General features: G+C 38.5%; 1 protein-coding gene across 1 annotated transcript; it reads right to left on the reverse strand.

Moving 5' to 3' along the window:
• Nucleotides 1–3159: 3159 nt before the first annotated feature.
• Nucleotides 3160–7325, reverse strand: LOC149223120 (epidermis-specific secreted glycoprotein EP1-like). The gene is made up of 2 exons (XM_089385774.1): nt 7052–7325; nt 3160–4710 (listed from the first exon to the last, which is right to left on the reverse strand). The coding sequence occupies exon 2, from the start codon at nt 4615–4617 to the stop codon at nt 3244–3246; it is 1374 nt and encodes a 457-aa protein (XP_089241900.1). The 5' UTR covers nt 4618–4710; nt 7052–7325; the 3' UTR covers nt 3160–3243.
• Nucleotides 7326–20507: the final 13182 nt, after the last annotated feature.

Here is a 20507-nt window from a genome sequence, read left to right on the forward strand (position 1 = left end):
TTTGGGGTAAAACTTTTCAACGTAAGTGCCACACCTTTTTATGTTATTCTACACATAGATACCTTTCCAACGACAAAAGAATCACTTGAATCAGAGTTTGTATGCAAAATTTATGCCACTTGAAATTTGACCTTCTTATTTGGACCACCATAATTCAAGAGTATGTTGCATTAGCCCCCATTGCTCATGGAAAGGGAGCTAGCCACTTAATCATGATGATCATGACTCTAGAAGAGTCCATATTGTAACTCTAGCTAAGAGTTGAGGGAGTCAAACTTAACCATTAGTACGCTATCGGGTTGTGTTATAACCGAGCCACTGGGAGGAAAAGGGGTTCCATTATATTTGAGTGCATTTTGTTCCATAGATGAGTAAAGTAGCCAAGAGGGAAAGGGAGTGAGCAAACAGAGAGGATTTGTGTGCTATAGAAACACATAGGCCACAAGCCTCACTACTTTGTACTTGCATCCCTTTTCCATTAAGAGAAAAAACTAGAGCAACCTCATCTTCAAGTTGGATTTTTTTTTAAGGTTCCACAAGATATACCTTGTGTAACCTTATAATTTGTGAGTTTTTATTTTGTTGTTCCCTTTTATTTACATAATTATAGTTTACATACATATACAATAAACAACAATTTACAAATCCAAAAATCTAGAGAAATATAAAACCTCATAATATAAATTTTAAATTTTATACATAATTTTATCAAATTAAATAATAAAATATCCTTACAAATCACTTAACCAATCTTAAAACCTATAATTCATTGTCTTACTCAATAAAAATGTTATCTTCTTTTATATCTCTACTATTATTATTCATTATTCCCTTTTCAATTCTTTTCCCAAATTTTATTGCTATTATTTTATGTCTGGGTTCAAATCACTTAACCAATCTTAAAACCTGTAATTCATTGTCTTACTCAATAAAAATGTTATCCTCTTTTATATCTCTACTATTATTACTCATTATTCCTTTTTCAATTTTTTCCCCAAATTTTATTGCTATTATTTTATGTCTGGGTTCAATTCTTTGAATTTACTGGATAACTAATCATTTATTTTCTTATCATTTATTATTTTATGTCTAGATTTTATGTCTGGATTTAATTCTTTTAATTATTTTATGTCTAGATTTTATGTCTGGATTCAATTCTTTTAATTTACTTGATAGCTAATCATTTATTTTCTTATTATTTTATAATGGTCTTCTCACAATTATTTTCTTACTGTTATTTTACGATTGTTTACAGAATTTTATTCTTTATTCAGCGTAATTGATAATAAGTGAAGGATCTATTTTAAATTTGAACATTTCCTAACTCAAAATTTGTAATTTACTATTATAAGTAGAGTGTCCACTTCAAATTTAGATTGCTCACCAAGAAAATAAAATTAACAGTTTTACGCATATTATTTAAAAATTATGTTAAGTTAATATTTAAATTTTAAATTTTATATGTTAATCTATTATGAAATTAAAAAAAATAATAATAACCACATCCTAACCCAGCACGGATCGATATGTACAGCTACTCGTGACATCAGCAAACGTGTATTTTATGGATACTTCCTAAAATAATTCGTAACAAGTTAAAACCCTGTCCTCAATTTTGAATGGAGTGTCCTCCAAAAGAGCAATCAATCATATTCCATGTCCTGCAATGAAAGCCATCTCCTTAAAAAGTGCAATCAATGATATTCCATGTTATGATATGACTGACTTTATCTGCACCAAAATACATGGTCAACCACTTATTTGTTTCTTAAATCTAACGACAATGTCACATCAATACACATTTTCAATTTGTGGCCACAAAGAATTCCTGTCAATATTTCTTGGTGTGACTATGTCAGAGAGGAGATCTTTGACTGGGACTCCTCGTTGATCCCAAAAGGAAAGTACTGGTTGTTGTTGTTGAAGATATTTTGAACGTTTAATTTAGTATAACCAGAAACAACGAGATTTTTGGCATTTTTATAATTGAAATCTGATCAGAATTTTTATAAATAAATTTAATATATTAATGGAATGATTATGTTTTTCTGGAAAATAAATATTTATAATAATTTAATTGTTAATTAATATTGAGAACTCTCATTACTGACTCTGTTATCATAAATATATGTTAATTAACATCATTTACTGACTCTGTTATCATAAATATATGTTAATTAACATCATTTACTGACTCTGTTATCATAAATATCTGTTAATTAACATCATTAGTATTTAAAGAAAATTATTTAGACGATAAAAAATAAACTCCAGTGGATTTACATTTAATTTCATCCTAATTACAATTATAAGTTGCAGCCGCCCACATAATCACTGACCTTTTAGCTGGTATTGCTGAAAAGAAAGCAATCTCATTAAACACAGTAATGGAAAGAATGAAAAAAATATATATATATATATTTTAATTGGTTAAAAAAAATATATATATATATTTTAATTGGTTAAAGATAATTACAATAGTCTTTTACACAAATCTTTAGGATAAATTATTTAAAAATGAAGTACTAGAATATGAATATTTTCATAGATTACTTCTCCATCCAAACAAACACCTGACAAAATTATCCCAACAACTAAAAGTATCCCAAAAAACCTCTACCTAAATTATCCCCACAACTAAAAGTATCCAAAAAAACCTCTACCTAAATTATCCCCGCAGAGCTAAAATTATCTGCTATCCCAATAACTAAAATTATCCCAAAAAAACCCTTACATAAATTATCCCAACAGCTAAAATTATCTGCATCTTTCCTTGGCCTTTTCCTAGAATAAGGTGTTTAAAACACAGTTTTTTCCAGAAGAAAAAGCATAATATATTATATAAGATATATAAAAAAACAGATACATTTGACAGATAGATTTCTGGAAAAAGCATAATATATTATATAAGATATATAAAGAAACAGATACATTTGACGGATAGATCTTCATAGGGGCTATTTTAGCGGACTTAGGATTTCCAAAATTTGGCCGGCCCATTGAGCTGAAACAAGTAGCTGACAAAAAGCATAATAATCAGATGCATTTGCTGACATAGGAACATAAAGATCTCTGCAAAGAGAAAAACAGTATTCAGAAACTTGTTCTAGAGACTCCAAAACACCGTTAAACCTTCTAAACAGTCTTCTGGATTAGCTGACATAGGAGCATAAAGATCTCTACAAAGAGAAAAACAGTATTCAGAAAACTTGTTCTAGAGACTCCAAAACACCGTTAAACCTTCTAAACAGTCTTCTGGATGAAGACAAGGTTCGTTCTGTTCCCAAGCTGCTTATTAGGAGTACCAACAGTCGGGGTGTGCAAGCATGAAGATGACTGTTCCCAGTGCACGAATGCCGCGCAGGTATAACAATCATGAGAACATTTCCTCCTGCACTCTTCGGTCTCTGTTTCCCCAAATGGATTCGCAGTTACAAAATGCTCAGGTCCCGCCAGTTTGTAGAAATCAACAGACGAGTTGGATGGTGATGTGTCAGCAAGGGAAGGCAGAGCGCAGCTTCCAGATCCTTTGAAGCCATCAGCTTGAGCACAGGCCACACATTGACACCTTCTAGAAACAACCATTGATCCTCCCAACTCAGGCACTCCTCGCCAACAGCCAAATCGCTGGTATGTGATATCCCACTTATTCAACTCCATATCGGGCGAGTAAGTATACATTTTCAAATCTCCGGACTCCAGTCTCAGGAAGGACAGAGTCGTGTTAAATCTGGGGGTGTTGAAACCATAGAGAGCCGTGTTGGTTTCTTTAGAAGTGAGGTTGCAGAGTTCCAGTGTCCTGAACTCTGACGCCGCAGTGATGTTGGCCAACCTCATCTCGATCATCTGACGATACCCATTTTTGGATTGTGGATCAATCAGGAAAGTAGTTTGACTTACCGGCTTCTTGCAGGTGTGCGTGATGGAATAGATGTCCCTTGGACCCCCCTGGTAGAAGCTTAGAGTCCACTGTGGCACAGGCTCGGGAATGCTGGCATACAAAGCCAATCCTCCGGCTTCAATTGCAAGACTGTAAGGTCCCTCCGACCCATCCTTCTCAGAGGCGCGGCTGACCAGTTTCTTCACCCCTCCAATGTTCAGTGATTGTCCGACTAACAGGCTATCAGTAGCATGATCGAAACTCTGCCACACCGGTTTCTTTAATTTGTCATGGAGCACTAGATTGCCGTTGTTTTGCAGTTCCATTCCCACTACGCCCTTGCTGTGAGTGTTTGTGGACCAAACGACGCGCCCGTCTGCATTGGAGAGGACAAGGTTTCCGTCCGTGCCGTATTTGAGAATGGCACTCTCTCTGACGAGATCATTCCTGTTGGCTGTCCACACGATCCTCTTGGTTTCCCCTTGTCCAGAATAGCCCATCGCAATTCCCAGGGCGTAGGCATTGGGTGTGGTGTTGAAGAAGGTCATCTGGAAGATGTCATTCGGAGATGTTACTGGAAGCGTTCTGTAGTTAGCATCGTATTCCATGTCATAACCTCTCAGCTTTCCTGAGTTTACAAAAGAGAACGTTTCACTAGCACCGCCAGCTGCTTGCAGCAACCTCAATCCAGGAAGGTTGAACCACAGTACGGAAAGGAGGAACAAAATCAAACCCATAATTTCTTTGCTCTTCTTCGTCTGAGTCTGATTTTTTAATACGGCACCCAGGCTCTGAAATAGGCTGGCACTTATTGGTGGGTACAAAACTTCCTGTCAACAGATAATAATTATTTTACCCAACCATCCAAAATTAATATCAATAAAGATTAACCGCAATAAATTAACATCAATCAAGATTAACCCCAATTAACCCCAATTGTCTATAGAAATCATGTCTGAAAAGAAAACCCAACATGAAAATAATTTAACAAAGCACAATTGTACCAAACAAATAAATTAACTATATATATAAAATCAAGGTATCAATCATGGTAAAATGGAGTTGTGTGTTGGTCTGCAAATATTATAGCAGCCCATTTACTCTGTAGAGACCCTTCAAGATCGGAAGTCCGTTCTCACAACGGATATAAATTCATAGCGGCCATTTACTCTGCGCAGACCCTTCAGGATCCACCCATTGAATGGGTAACTGTATGCCATCTCATGGATGGACCCTGAACGGTTTTTGCAGAGTAAATGGACCGCCATAAATTCATATCTGCTATGAGAACGGACTTCCTTATGGTTGGGAATCCGCTCTGTTCTGTCTGTATTATTCTGGGAACTTAATATTCCGTACCGAATTTTCACTAATTCGGCGAAGAATTTGGTAACGTCCTAAAGTCTTTCCCTAAGAAATCCATATTTAGGAAATCGGTTATCAATGCTTTATAGGGACATATTTAGGAACATATTTAGAAAACCCGCAACTCATTATCGAATTTGCCCATTGTCAATAGGCCAGAGTGAGATTGAAATGGGAAATTTTCCAAATTCACGGTTCTTTTCCATTTCCTTTTCTTTTGGATCCTTGATCTCTCGCACACCAAGCCCACAGCCCGCACTGGGCTGTCGCTCACCAGCACGGCCCCGGTCTCTGCTACCGCTTATCAGGCCAGCCCACGGCCCAGCACTCGGCTCCCACTAACCAGGCGGGCCAAGGACCTCCCACTCGGCTCCCGCTAACCACTGATTAGTATACTGATATTACAGTGGTTGGTATTCAGAATAATATCGTAGAAATAATTATAACAATCACACATATAATATCACATAAACCAAACCATGATTAATCCGAGAAAACCCAAATCCGGGAAAAACCAGCAAACAAGCACTTGCAATTGGGAAAAAACCAGCACACACTCACACTCGGCTCGCCCTAGCCAGGCCAGCCCACCGCCCGCATTCGGCGACCGAGGCCAGGCCCGCAAAACCACTTTCACTGGTTATTATTCATAATAACATTAGAAACCACTTGTTAGTATTCAGACCAGGCCAGCCTGCACGACCGTACTCGATTCCCGGGACCAAGCCCACAGCCCGCACTGGGCTGTCGCTCACCAGCACGGCCCCGGTCTCTGCTACCGCTTATCAGGCCAGCCCACGGCCCAGCACTCGGCTCCCACTAACCAGGCGAGCCAAGGGCCTCCCACTCGGCTCCCGCTAACCACTGATTAGTATACTGATATTACAGTGGTTGGTATTCAGAATAATATCATAGAAATAATTATCACAATCACACATATAATATCACATAAACCAAACCATGATTAATCCGAGAAAACCCAAATCCGGGAAAAACCAGCAAACAAGCACTTGCAATTGGGAAAAAACCAGCACACACTCACACTCGGCTCCCGCCGCCCTAGCCAGGCCAGCCCACCGCCCGCATTCGGCAACCGGGGCCAGGCCCGCAAAACCACTTTCACTGGTTATTATTCATAATAACATTAGAAACCACTTGTTAGTATTCAGACCAGGCCAGCCTGCACGACCGTACTCGATTCCCGGGACCAAGCCCACAGCCCGCACTGGGCTGTCGCTCACCAGCACGGCCCTGGTCTCTGCTACCGCTTATCAGGCCAGCCCACGGCCCTGGTCTCTGCTACCGCTTATCAGGCCAGCCCACGGCCCAGCACTCGGCTCCCACTAACCAGGCGGGCCAAGTGCCTCCCACTCGGCTCCCGCTAACCACTGATTAGAATACTGATATTACAGTGGTTGGTATTCAGAATAATATCATAGAAATAATTATAACAATCACACATATGATATCACATAAACCAAACAATGATTAATCCGAGAAAACAAAATCCGGGAAAAACCAGCAAACAAGCACTTGCAATTGGGAAAAAACCAGCACACACTCACACTCGGCTCCCGCCACCCTAGCCAGGCCAGCCCACCGCCCGCATTCGACAACCGGGGCCAGGCCCGCAAAACCACTTTCACTGGTTATTATTCATAATAACATTAGAAACCACTTGTTAGTATTCAGACCAGGCCAGCCTGCACGACCGTACTCGATTCCCGGGACCAAGCCCGCAACCGCCTCTGAAATCAAATAAAAACTAGAGGCATAAGCAGGCGAAAGAGGCATAAGCAGACTTACATTGAGGAGAAGCTGAAAAACCCTCGTCCTTCCTCAGAACTGCAACTTCTTCCTTCCTGCAACTTCTTCCTTCCTGTAGTAGTAAGGGAACCCTCGTCCTTCCTCAGAACTGCAACTTCTTCCTTCCTGTAGTAAGGGAACCCTCGTCCTTCGTCAGAAGTGCAACTTCTTCCTTCCTCAGAACTGCAACTTCTTCCTTCCTGTAGTAAGGGTTTGGATCTGGATGGGTTGACACTTCTTTATGGCGGACGACTCAGTTCTTGCAAACGGCAAGAGCTAACCAGCCTGCTGCCATAGGGCATTAAATGCCCGTAAGGAGGCGGCCTTTACCATGGGCCCGTGCCAGCTCTTGCCGAAATATTTGACCTTAACGGATAAATAACCTTTTCTCCACATTGTGGTCAAATTTTTTTTTTAACCTGTGCATTGTCGTGTATCATGTCTCAACTTACAAGTAACCTAATTTTATAATTTTATAAATTTCTATTTACAAGATCTTGTAATTACTTAGGCCTTAGCAATCTCAAGGCTCCGAAGTTGAAGTTATATTACTGTTATGGTTTTTTCCGAAGTTGAAGTTATATCACTGTTATGGTTTTTTGGAAAGACCAATAGCATAAAATTTTAGTTTTAATTTTTATAATTAAATTATTTAAAAATTTACATATTAAAAAAATTTACAATATTTTTTTTGTTAATTTTAATCAAAATTAGAGAGATTTTTCAAAATTTGATTTTAAATTGTTTAATCTACATAATGAATACACAAGAGGTTTCTTAAGGTACTAAATTCATTTAAACATGCAAAAATATATTTTAAATAACAAAAAAATCTTGAAATTATATTGTCAAATTTTAATAAATTATAATGAAAAACTATTTGATCTATTAATTATATTACACTTTAATTATATATATATATATATATATATATATATATATAATATTCATCTTCTAAATTAATATATTTTTAAAATACATAAAATAGATATCTTAAAAGTTTCATAAATTTCAACCAACAATTTATTTGCCTTTTAAACAAATTTTAATTGAAATATAAATTTATTTTCTTAAATTAAATTCCTTATCTCTAAAAATAAAATAAAGTAAATGTCACAACTTTTCAAACAAAATCTAAACCATATCTAAATCTACTTTCCTTATCAACACCAAATTTAGATGCCAAAAGGTCTAATGGTCTTTTTAGATAGCGAAAAGTTATTTATATATTTTTAATTGATTTAAAATATCTAATAAAAATTTAACAGTATAATTATTTTTAACTAATATTCTAATATATTATGTTTAATTATCACCAAAGATAGGGTTAATATTCTAATATATTATGTTTAATTATCACCAAAGATAGGGTTAGAGGTTCAACTGATTCGTAAGGAGTTTGCTTTCATAAGAGTAACGAGTTGTTACACAAAAATATTCTGTCGCTACGCTACTTAAAAGATACTTGCCCTCGGTAATTAAAATCAACCTTAGAATTTATGGAAAAAAAGACAAAATCAAAAGCTTAAACGTTCGCAATTCCCGACGAGCCTAAACGTCGTACAATATGACAAACTGGTCTACATTTACATCAAACTTAACAAAATCTAGAGCATTCGAGGCCAAAGATCTTATTATTAATTTCCATACTCTTGTAGAACGCGTTAGGTTTATCTTTTTTCCTTTTTCCCTTTTTTATCAGGGATGTTTTATTTTCAGGATACCTAATCCCAATTTATTTATGCTATCAAAAACTAAAATAAAATTAAAAATTGGTTACTTGATTTCAAAAAATACTTAATATTGATTCTACAAGTGGTTGGAATCCGAATAAAAAAATTTCAAAAAATCTTGTAAATGCTGAATCATGTTTTTGATGGTGAAAATAAATTCAGTGCCATCAAAAATATCCAAAACACTTAAAATTATGACTTTTAACAAATTTTACTTAGATTTACAAAAATCTCTTCCAAATTTTTTAAAATATAATCAAAATTTCCATAACTTTGAAAGTAAAAAACAACATAATTTTTAGAGTACAGGGTAAAGAAAAGAAAAATAGAGGGGTGTCGATTGTAATGCTTATGGCTTTAATTGCTAGCTCTAGAACTGCTTTACCTGCCTTTACCTTCACCATCTTATTCGCTTGGAATGAGGTGTTTCCCACTTGTTTATTGTTTCTTTGCCGATGATGATTCATTGTATCAAATAGTAAGTGGAATTTTACAGGCTGTCAATCGATGGAAGACTAACATCCCCGGGGGGAGATATTATCATATGATTTTTTAACACGAAATATTATCATTTTTATATATTGAAAATTCTGACAGTTGGCAGAAGGTAGCCCCATTCACATGTGGGCTTGAGGAAGCTCCACATGTGTTGGCATTTCTATTCAATGGATCAAACCCAAGGTACCGATATGAGGGTAGGGGAATCTCAAAATGGTGATAGGGTATTTGGGCAATCTCTCTAAAAAGTAAGTCATAAACAACGTCCGCCCGTTCAAACAATAGTATTCCGATACAGTAGGCACTTTTGTCCTCACCGTCATGGCACGTGTTATTGATATGCATATACTAATAAAAATGTATATTATTTTATTCTCTATTATTATTAAAATATTTTAACTTTAGTATATGAATATTTTTATTTACATTAAAAAAATATTCAATTCGCTGTAGTTTGGTTGCATTTTGGTTACAGTTGTAAATAATCGTATATAATTTAATACATGAGCTTTTTAAAAAAGACATCATTACAATGACATTTATTTGATTTAGGAAAAAGATAAAAAATTAATAATTCTAATAGCGTTTTTTATTAAATAAAAATAAAATTATTAATAATATATTTTAATATAATGAAAATACTAAAATATGAGCTTCTTTATTAAAATGTAAGATTCATTTTATATATATATCAAAATTTATTTTTACATGGTTAACTTTTATATTAAATTGAGTCAAAATCTATAATTTTATTGGTGATATTGTTGTCTCAAAAGCTCCCTGGAACTTTTGGATAAAGAATAATGATGATTCTGTTCTGAGTGAGACTTGTTTTCATAAGTCAAATGAATAAAATTTAATAAACTAACAACCTAGAAATGTTGTGAGTGAGACTTGTTGTTTTCATAAGTCAAATGAATAAAATTTAATAAACTAACAACCTAGAAAAGTATAAGGCAATCAAGGTTAAGCTAGATTTTAGTGGTGATGTGATGCAAGAGGACAACTCACTATTTTCATATTGTTCTTGGAATGTTGGATTACTTCTTTATTGATGTGGATTTTAGTGGTCATGTGATGCACGATGACTCACTCTTTTCATATTGTTGTTGGAAGTTGTTGGTGGATGCTGCATTACTTTTTTTCAATAAGGTGGATGATAAATTTTTCAAAATAATTAAAAAATTATATTTCATTTTTAAAATTATATATAATAATTAATAAAAGGTAAATTAGTATGTTTAATTATTATATTTTTATTTTTATTAAATCGAATTGAATAATTAAAAAGGTAAATTTCTTATACACTAAATTATTTTTATTACGTTATTCATTACACATTATATTATATATGAAATTATGAAATTATGTTTAAGATAGATTGATTATGCTTAATTTAGTTAGTTGAGATAATATCTCAATTACATATTAATTTAGGAGTTATTTAACAATCTCCTAATTAATATATTTTATGATTAAAAATATTTCATATTAAGCATAAGACAGTTAAAATTAATATCTCCAATACCATGCCTTAATGAGTACTTGTCTTTGTTCTCTTGTCTGGTAAAGTCTTTCTCAACATTTCTAACCATTTTGAAATCTAGTATATTAAACTTCTGTCTCACAACCTTCATAAAGGTGTAGCTCTCAAGTTGAATTCCCAAGTTCCACTCATGAACTTCTAAATCATGAATCTCCCGAAGTCAATTAGTAGACTACACTAAGTTGCATAACCTCACTAGAAGTCCATTCTCATGTCTTGAACGACTAATGAGGGACCATTCCTTAGATCCACAACTCTTGAAGTAATTGGACAACTATCCATATTGAGATTTACAGCCACTTGGCTCCTTTAAGACATGGTTGCTTCAGAATATTAAATCAATGCCAAGATTGTAATGACTTAACTACTAGCCATTCTATTGACATATTTCCTTCTATCGAAATACATAGGTGCCATTCACTGTACTTGCCAATTATCTATGAATGTAATGTAGATATTAAATGTATCTGATTCAATATTGCAACATGACCTTCATCTGATTTCAGAAATTCATCATCATTTTACAAACAAAAGATAAATATATTCACAAAATATTTCAAAGATTCTTTTAAATTCCTATTAAAAGAATAGTATAAGGACACCACCATATAATCTTATTACCCATGGCAATGTGGATGACCTCCCTCATCCACTTGAATTTAGTGCTCTTCTTAGCCCTTGTGGATGAGCTCCTTCGTCCACTTGAATTTAGTTCACTTCCTAGCCCTTGTAAGCACGTTTAAATGATCCTAGACCATGAACTTTGTTTCCTTGGAAATCACATAGATTCCCTTCTTTATGGGCAAGGTAAATTAATCACCTCACAATGTTGTTGATTTGAGAATGTAACCACATGGGTTCACCAGAATTCCACTGCATAAGCTTGAGATAGTCACTAGTTATATTTATTCCATTAATTCCATCCATGGGAAGAGTTCATACATTTATATAAGTTGTAAATTTATTTTATTTTATCAACTATTTAATTACATGTATATATTTACATATTATTTAATTTCATTTATTTATTTTTATAATAATATTTTTTCATTATTTCAGTATTATTTTTGTGTATTTATAATATAAATTTTTGTTAAATGAAGAGCATCACAGTTATATGATTTTTAAAGTAAAATACAATATGTAACTTTATTTAAATATATTTTAGTTAACAATTTAAAAGTAATTAGCCAATGTAAAATTGTTATAAATAAATTAATTGATAAATAAAAATTAGTTCATTATATTATTAATTAGCACAACCACATTAATAAATGTGGTTGCTATCAATTACATTATTATTATGATTAACATAATATTAATCTAATAACAATTTTTTTTTTCCCATAAGGAAAATATCGTAACTTCTATTAATGGAGAAATTACATTTTACAGATGCAGTTGCATTCAAGATTGTGGAACGGTTACCGTCTGGTATGGAGTCCTAACAGCTAATGCTGTAATATGCCTGTATAGGACTTTCACATTCCGGCTCTGCGCAGAGAGCCCAGCAGTTTCTGGTACAGCTACAAAAATGTTGTACAAAAAAAAATATAACAGCTGATCATGTAAGCTACAAAATAACATAGATTATGTGTGGGACCAAACCCAGACCTATGGTATATCGTGAAATGGTCTGTGGTAGTATTGATGGGATGATCCATCAATGTCCTCTTGAATTAGCCAGCCGTCCCCTTGAATTTGAGTTGCTGCTTTGGAAAGCTGGTCCGCCTCAGTGTTCTGTTCCCTGTATATGTGGCTGCAGTTGAAGGATTCAAATGATGCTATCAGCCTTTTTGTCTCTAGGAGAATGTGGCTCAGAGAGTATGTATGGCAGTGTGCTGTATCGTTCAACCAATTGCAGACAATTTGTGAATCTCCGAATAACTGAAGATGGCTGCAATGTTTCTGTATGGCAAAGTGGATGATATGCTTTGTTGTACATAATTCAACAAAGTTGTTGGTACCACGACCCAGATTTATCTGAATTTTATAGAAATGGGTATCGCTGAGATAAAGGAGCGCTCCTCCACCACAGCCAATTTCTTGTGCAGAGCCGTCGAAAAAAGCCCAGGGCTTCGATTTATCCAGGTTGATTTGTCTGAAGGTACGCGTGGTATTTTTTGGTACAACTGTGGGAAGTAAATCAAAATCTGCTATAGTGTGTCTCAGAATGACAGGCCACTATGGCTCCCTGTTTTGAAAAATAACCTGGTTTCGGGCAATCCATATAGCCCAGCAAACAAGTAAGGGCATGTTGACGGATTTGCCTGTGTGGGATCGACACCAATCGCTCCATGTATCCATGAGATTCTGTCCCTGCCAGGTCTTGAGGGATGGATAATGTGTAACGATGCTCTGCGAGAATGCTAATGTGGCCTGATAAAAGAGGAATAAATGTGCAGTGCTTTCCTCACCTGAACGGCACAAATGACATCTGAACGGCCCGTGGAATGCACGCTTCATGAGGTTGGTACCAGTTGGTATTTTATCAGCAAGGATGTTCCACATAAGGAGGCGAGTACGGGGAGCCGCGTCCAATTTCCAGAGCGCTTTCCAAACAGGGAGAATAATCGTGGGCTTATATGGCTCCATTAGAGTAATATATCCCAGCTTGGGCGAATAGGTGCCATGGGGTGCGATTGCCCAGATCAATTCGTCGTGGCCTTCAGTTAGTCGAATATGGGCCTGCGACAGAGCATCGGTATAGTCCCGCCATACTAGATGCCATTGATCAGGTAATTCTAATGAACGGGGAGAAGCCCACGCTTGATGCAGGAGGGTGGTGTTCGCCCTGTCCCCAATTTGCCTGATATGTGAGATGCCATTGGCATGGAGGTGCGCTAATAGCTCGTTTGGTAACCTGTGCGAATTACCGCACCCGACCCACGGATCCACTCTGATCCTGACACAGTTACCCTCTTTGATGCGCCAGGTGATTCCATCCCTCAACAACGGCAACGAATGGAGGACTGCTTTCCAGATATTTGAAGTATTTCTGCCCGGGATGTGTTGTAGACGTAACCAGTCCATGAGGTGCATTGGTTTAATGTATTTTGCCTGAGCGACTCGAGCCCATAGGATGTCCGTGGTCAAGAGGCACCACCCAAGTTTGGCAGCCAACGCCTTTGCAAAGTAATCGAGGTTTTTAATGCCCCAGCCTCCCCAGCGCTTGGGTTTTGCTATGGTAGCCCAATTCACCCAGGCAAAATGCTTCCCTGTATGATGCCCATTCCATAAAAATTTTGCACATATGGTTTGTAATCTGTTCAGGATGCCCCGAGGTATCCATGCCAAGGTCATCCAGTATACAGGGGTGGCCTCAATGACTGCTTTGATAAGAGTCAATCTACCGGCTCTGGAAAGATATCGGTGATACCAAACCTGTAATCTTTTCTCCACCTTCGCTATTAACCACGACCAATCTGCAATCCGATAGCCAACAGGTTTTAATCTGTACCCCAGGTATTTGATGCCTTCAGATAATGATAAAGAGATGAAGGGGAAGCGCTGAAGAGCAAAGGTATATTCATGTTGTGAACAGCCAACCACCGTAATTGTGGATTTGGTCTCATTGATCTGCATGCCTGTGGCCTGTTGAAAGAGAGCAAAAATGTTCTAGAGAGTTGTGGTGTCACCTGTGCAACCATTAAGAAAGATGAGTATGTCATCGACAAACAAGAGGTGCGTAAGATGAAAATACTCTGAGATGTTGATGCCATTGAGTTGATTCCTATCTCGGGCAGATATGATAAGCCGACTCAAACCTTCCATGATGAGGAGGAAAAGAAGCGGTGATAATGGGCATCCTTGCCTGAGCCCTCGTTCAGAGGTAAAGAAGGATGTGGCTTCACCATTAAGAAGAATGCTGTAGGGCACATCAGAGATGCAGCCCATTATCCATTTTGTGTAGCTATAGGGAAAGCCGAGATGAGTCAGGAGAAGCCTGATGAAGAGCCAGTTGGCTCTATCGAATGCTTTTGACAGGTCAACCTTTAATATCAGGCCCTTTTGTTTTTCAAAGAGTATGTAGGAGCTCTTGTGCGGTGGCGATGGCCTCATGAATCTGCCGATGATGGAGGAATGCAAACTGTTCAGGGGATATGTGGCGAGATAAAATGGGCTTAAGACAATTGGCGATGATCTTAGCGATGATTTTGTATAGGCAGTTGCAGAGGGAGATGGGGCGGAAGTCGTTGTAGGATGAAGGGAGATTGGCTTTCGGGATGAGAGCGATAAAGGTGGATTTAATAGCTGATGAAATCCTGACAGATCTTCTACTTTGCTCAATAATATTGAGGAGATCATTGCTCAGCAGATCAAGGAATGCAATGTAGAATTCGATGGTCCAGCCATCAAGACCGGGGCTTCTATCCTTCTTGAACCACTTAATGGTGGATTCTAGCTCCTCCATGGTGACTGCCTTAGTGAGCTCCTCTGTATCATCTTGAAGGACATATCTGGGAAAATGCTCTGCCACTCGCATGATCTCCAGGATGTTTGCCACTCTGGGGGCCTTATAAATGCCTTTAAAGTGATTGATCGCTAAGCTGGCCAGGTTCCTCTGAGATGTAATTGACTGATTTTGTTCATCCTTGAGCTCCCAAATAGAATTGATAGCTTTTCGACCATTGGCGAACTTGTGATAGAAAGTGGTGTTAGCATCTCCCTCGTTAAGCCAAATGGCCCTGCTGCGCAGCCGCCAACTTTCCTCTCTGCATTTCAGAATCTGTGTGCGCTCGGTAATGAGGGAATTGAACTGTTCTTTGCTTCCTGTAGTAGTGTAGATGCCATCAGTAGAGATCTCATATGCTGCAATGGCTTTTTCAGCTTCTTTTAAAGTGTGATCGTCCCGGACCCGCTTCTGGTGTGCCCATTGCTTGGATAAGCGCTTTAATTCAGCTAGTTTCCTCACAAATCCGGCCGAGAGCTCCTCCTGATCACGAATTGGATTGTTCTGCCAATATTCGGTGACCAAGTGTATATAGGAGGGATCCTTTAACCAAGTAGAATTGAATTTAAAAGGGCTCTTGATTTTGTCATAGGAGTCAGCTGTCTCTAGTAAGATAGGGCGATGATCGGAGATGCCGCCGGAGCCGACCCACTGCCTAGTGCGTGGGAGATGGTTATAGAGGGTTTCTTTAAGCAGGAACCGGTCTAATCTTCTAGCCAAGCTCTGATTCCCACTTCTGTTATTCGTCCAGGTGTGCTGTAGTCTGGCAGAGGGTATGTCTACCCAGTGATGCTCCTCCAACAGGTTGGATATGGTGTCCGAGAAAGGGTCTGTCAGGGCAGAGTGACCCCATGACTCACACTGACCCATTGTGAAGTTTAAGTCGCCACCAAGCATAATATTGTCCTCCTTCAATAGGTCAGATTCAAGTAGCGCACTCCAGAAGGGAGCCCTGCTAGAACATGGACCATAAACGTTGACAATACGCAGGTTCATTTCCATGGAGAGAACATAGATGTCCAGGCCTATGAAGCCCCTGCCGCCCCAAATGTTACAGATCTTGATGGCTTTGTTGAGGATCCCAATAGCTAATCCGCCCGATCTCCCTGATGCGTCAATAGCATGAAATGTCCAGTATGGCATCCAAGATTTGAAGGACTGGATGAGAGTGTCTGCAGGACAGAGGGTCTCTTGTAGTAGTATGATATCTGGTTGAGATATGGAGAGCAATCTCCTGAGCGCTAATTTTTTGGGGGAACTAGCAAACCCCCTGCAGTTGAAAGAGAGTACCTTCATGAGGGAAGAGGGACAGGGCCATGCTTTGCTCTAAGGGCCCAGGGGATGGTTTGTTGTCGCCCAATGGAAACTTCAGCGTCGGCAGTGTGTCTGGCTTTAGAAATACGCGATGGTCGACCACGAGATTGCTTAAAAGGAGCTGATATAATGTCAAGGCCGAAAGCATCGCCGCCTCTGTCTTTAGATCTGGATCTGAGGGCATATCGAGGGGAAATTGGGGGGGATGGAGCAAGGGAGGCGGATATGGATGGAGTGATCAAGGAGGGCGAACTTGGGGGAAAAGCGGGAGCCAGAGGCGGAATGGGGCAATGGAGGGAGGGAGGGGGAACCCCCGAAAGAGGGTTAGATCCATGAGGGCAAGGGTTCAGATGCGGAGCAGTATCTACCGAGGGAGATGTATGTACCGGAGGGGAGGAGGGATGAGGGATCGATGAACTATCACCCATCTGCTGAGGAAACTCTTGCGCTTGGTCAGGCAATGGACAAGAAGTGGGATCAATAGCGCAGCCTGGAGGGTCATGTGTACCATCAGTAGCCTGGTTATGCTCCGTTGAAGGCGCCTCCGATCCTTGTAGATCAGGGAAGTGAGGGGGAAGTTCAGTAGCCTCATCCTGTGGTCGCTGCTTACCCTTGTGAAGGAGAGGGCAGTCCCGGTATAGATGTCCAACTTGGTGACATCGGCGGCATCTATACGGGATCCCTTCGTAATCAATAATCTGTTTACGCGTCAAGTCCCGCCAGTGAATAGTAATGTGTTCTTGAAGGCCACCCCTGGTGTCCAGATTGATGAGAAGACGAGCATAAGTCATCACAACTGTATGGAGGAAGGATCGATCATAATCCAAGTAAGAGCCCAATGCATTCCCAATTCTTCTGAAGATGTCTTCAGACCAATACTGTATAGGGAGGCCTGGGAGCCGAATCCATATAGGCCAAGTGCCGATCAGCTCTGATTCGGGGTCAAACATGGGAGTCCAACGTTTAAGGAGGACTGGGGCATGTTGAAAATGCCAATGAGCAGATAAGACCCAGTCTGTGTGTTCGGCAAGGACAAATTTTATTGCAAACCATCCTCTAGCTAATATCTGTACTAAGGGGGGATCCCTCAGATGGTGTCCCCAAATATCAGATATCCAGGCCTTCAATCGAGAAACCGAGTATTTCCGACCCCTTATTCGGCCCACCAAGACTTTGTCGGAATGATCCATTATCTCACCCCACTGGACATCCTCCTCAAGTCTGAGAAATACTTCCTCTGCTTTGGATTTAAAACATATGTTATTCCTTTTTGGTTTTGGATCCAGAGGTGAACTCCGCGCTCGATGCGGTGGCGAGGGGGCTCCTGAGACAGAAGGAGGGACAGAGGAGGATGTGGGGATAGCGAGGCCGCCGGAAGAGCAAATCGGATCAGAGGGAGAAGGTTGACTAGGGTGACCTCCATGGAGGGGATCTGAAGACAGTGAAACGGAGAAAGTGATGGGAGGTGGTTCAGTATGAGCGAGATCCGGGACTGAAGTAGAGAAGGAAGGGGGGTGAGGGAAAGGGGGAGCGCATTCCCCCTCAGATCCGAGGGTCGCCGGAGAAAAGAGGTCATGCCGGGAAGGTGTAAGGATCGGATGAGTTGCCGGTCGAGAGAGCGATGGATCCCCATTAGAAAAAGAAGCCTGGTTATACATACCTCGTAAAGCATTTGGGGTACGCCAGATAGGTACGCCTTCCAGAGGGTCGGCAGTGTAATCTACAGCTTCATAATCTCCCATGAGAACAGCAGGTTCCAGTGACAGTAGAGCAGAGAGCAGGTGTCAGGGGACTGTAGTTACAGGACGAGATCGTCCACCAGAAGTAAGGGCAGATGCGTCCAGTTGGTGGCGGGTCAGGGATATCTCGCAGGCTCCGAAACCTGCAGAAAATTTCAAACCCTAGCTAGCCATATCCATCGTCATCGATGCCCCTGCGCTCCATCGCTCCACCTCTTCACATGTTAAGGATCAGCCCATGCAAAAATCAAGCTATGCACCAAAACTAATCTAATAACATTATTAACACAATATTAACATTATTATTATGTTAACATAATATTAACAATATTGGTATTCATCATTAATTAATGAATAATAATAATAAATAACTAATTATCGACCATGGATGACCATGTTTGATTTTATAAAACATGGTTGAACATGTTTGACCATGGTTGATCATGGTTGACCATGATTATCATATTGAGACAATCTTTATCACAATGCAACATTGGACTATGGTTGACCATGATTTATTTTATAAAATATGGTTGACCATGGATGACCATGATTGAATTTATAAAACACGGTTGACCATGGTTGACCATGATCGATACTATAAACCCAAGGGAATAATAAACCGTAGGGATTAATACTAAAACCCCAAGGGATTATAAACCTAAGGGAATAATATTAAACCCTAGGAATGTGAACACTTAGATTAATAAACCCAAGGGATTGATATTATAAAACCAATGGAATAATAAACCTAAAGGATAAAAATTATAAACCCTAGGTATTTAAACCCTAAGATAAATATTATAAACCCTAAAATAAATATGGTTGGTCATGGTTGACCATAGTTGATTTTCATATTGAGACAATCATTGTCACATTGCGACATTCGACCATGGTTGACCACGATAATATTATAAACCGAAGGGAATAATAAACCCAAGGGATTGATATTATAAACCCAAAGGATTAATACTAAAACCCCAAGGGATTATGAACCCAAAGGAATAATATTAAACCCAAGGGACTAATATTATAAACCCTAAAATAAATATTATAGACACTAAAATAAACATGGTTAACCATGGTTGAGAAAATCATTGGAGCATGGTTGAGAAAATCATTGGAGCATGGTTGACCATGCTTAATCATGGTTGATTTTCATATCAACACAATCTCTGTGATAATGCTCGAACATTGTTGACCATGTTTGATTTTAAACCCAAGGGATAAATATTATAAACCCAAGTTATGTAAACCCTAAGATAAATATTATAAATCCTAAAATAAACATGGTTGGCCATGGTTGACCATGGTTGATTTTCATATTGACAAAACATTGGGCTCAATGCGATGTGGGATTATAGTTAACCATGATTGATTTTCATATTGAAATAACCTTTCTCAAAATGCCACGTTGGACAATGGTTGACCATGGTTGATTTTTGTATTGAGACAATCTTTGTCACAATGTGACGTTGGACCATGGTTGACCATGGTTGATTTCCATATTGAGACAATGTTTGTCACAATGCGATGTTGGAACATGGTTGACCATGGATGACCATGCTTGTCAATGTGACGTTGGACCAAGAGACAATCTTTGTCACAATGTGACCACGGTTATTGACCATGGTTGATTTTCATATTGAGAAAATCTTTGTCACAATGTGACGTTGGAACATGGTTGACAATGGTTGAGACACAATTGGCCATGGTTGGGACATGGCTGATTTTCATATTAACAAAATCTTTGGCACAATTTGGCGTTGGACTATGGTTGACCATGATTGATTTTCATATTGAGACAACCTTTCTCAAAATGAAACATTGGACAATGGTTGACCATGGTTGATTTTCATATTAAGACAATATTTGTGACAATGCAATGTTGGACCATGGATGGCCATGTTGTCACAATGTGACCTTGGACCAAGAGACAATATTTGTCATAATGTGACCATGGTTATTGACCATGGTTGATTTCCATATTGAGATAATCTTTGTCACAATGCGACATTAGAACATGATTGACCATGGTTGTCACAATGTGATGTCGGACCAAGAGACAATCTTTGTCACAATGTGACTATGGTTATTGATCATGGTTGACCATTGCTAACCATGGTTGATTTTCATATTGACCATGGTTGACCCTTGATGAACCCAAGGGATT

The sequence above is a fragment of the Pinus tabuliformis genome, chromosome Q (genome assembly GCF_031772625.1).
Source record: "Pinus tabuliformis cultivar Carrire ecotype Pingquan chromosome Q, CPIR1, whole genome shotgun sequence".
NCBI lineage: Eukaryota > Viridiplantae > Streptophyta > Pinopsida > Pinales > Pinaceae > Pinus > Pinus tabuliformis.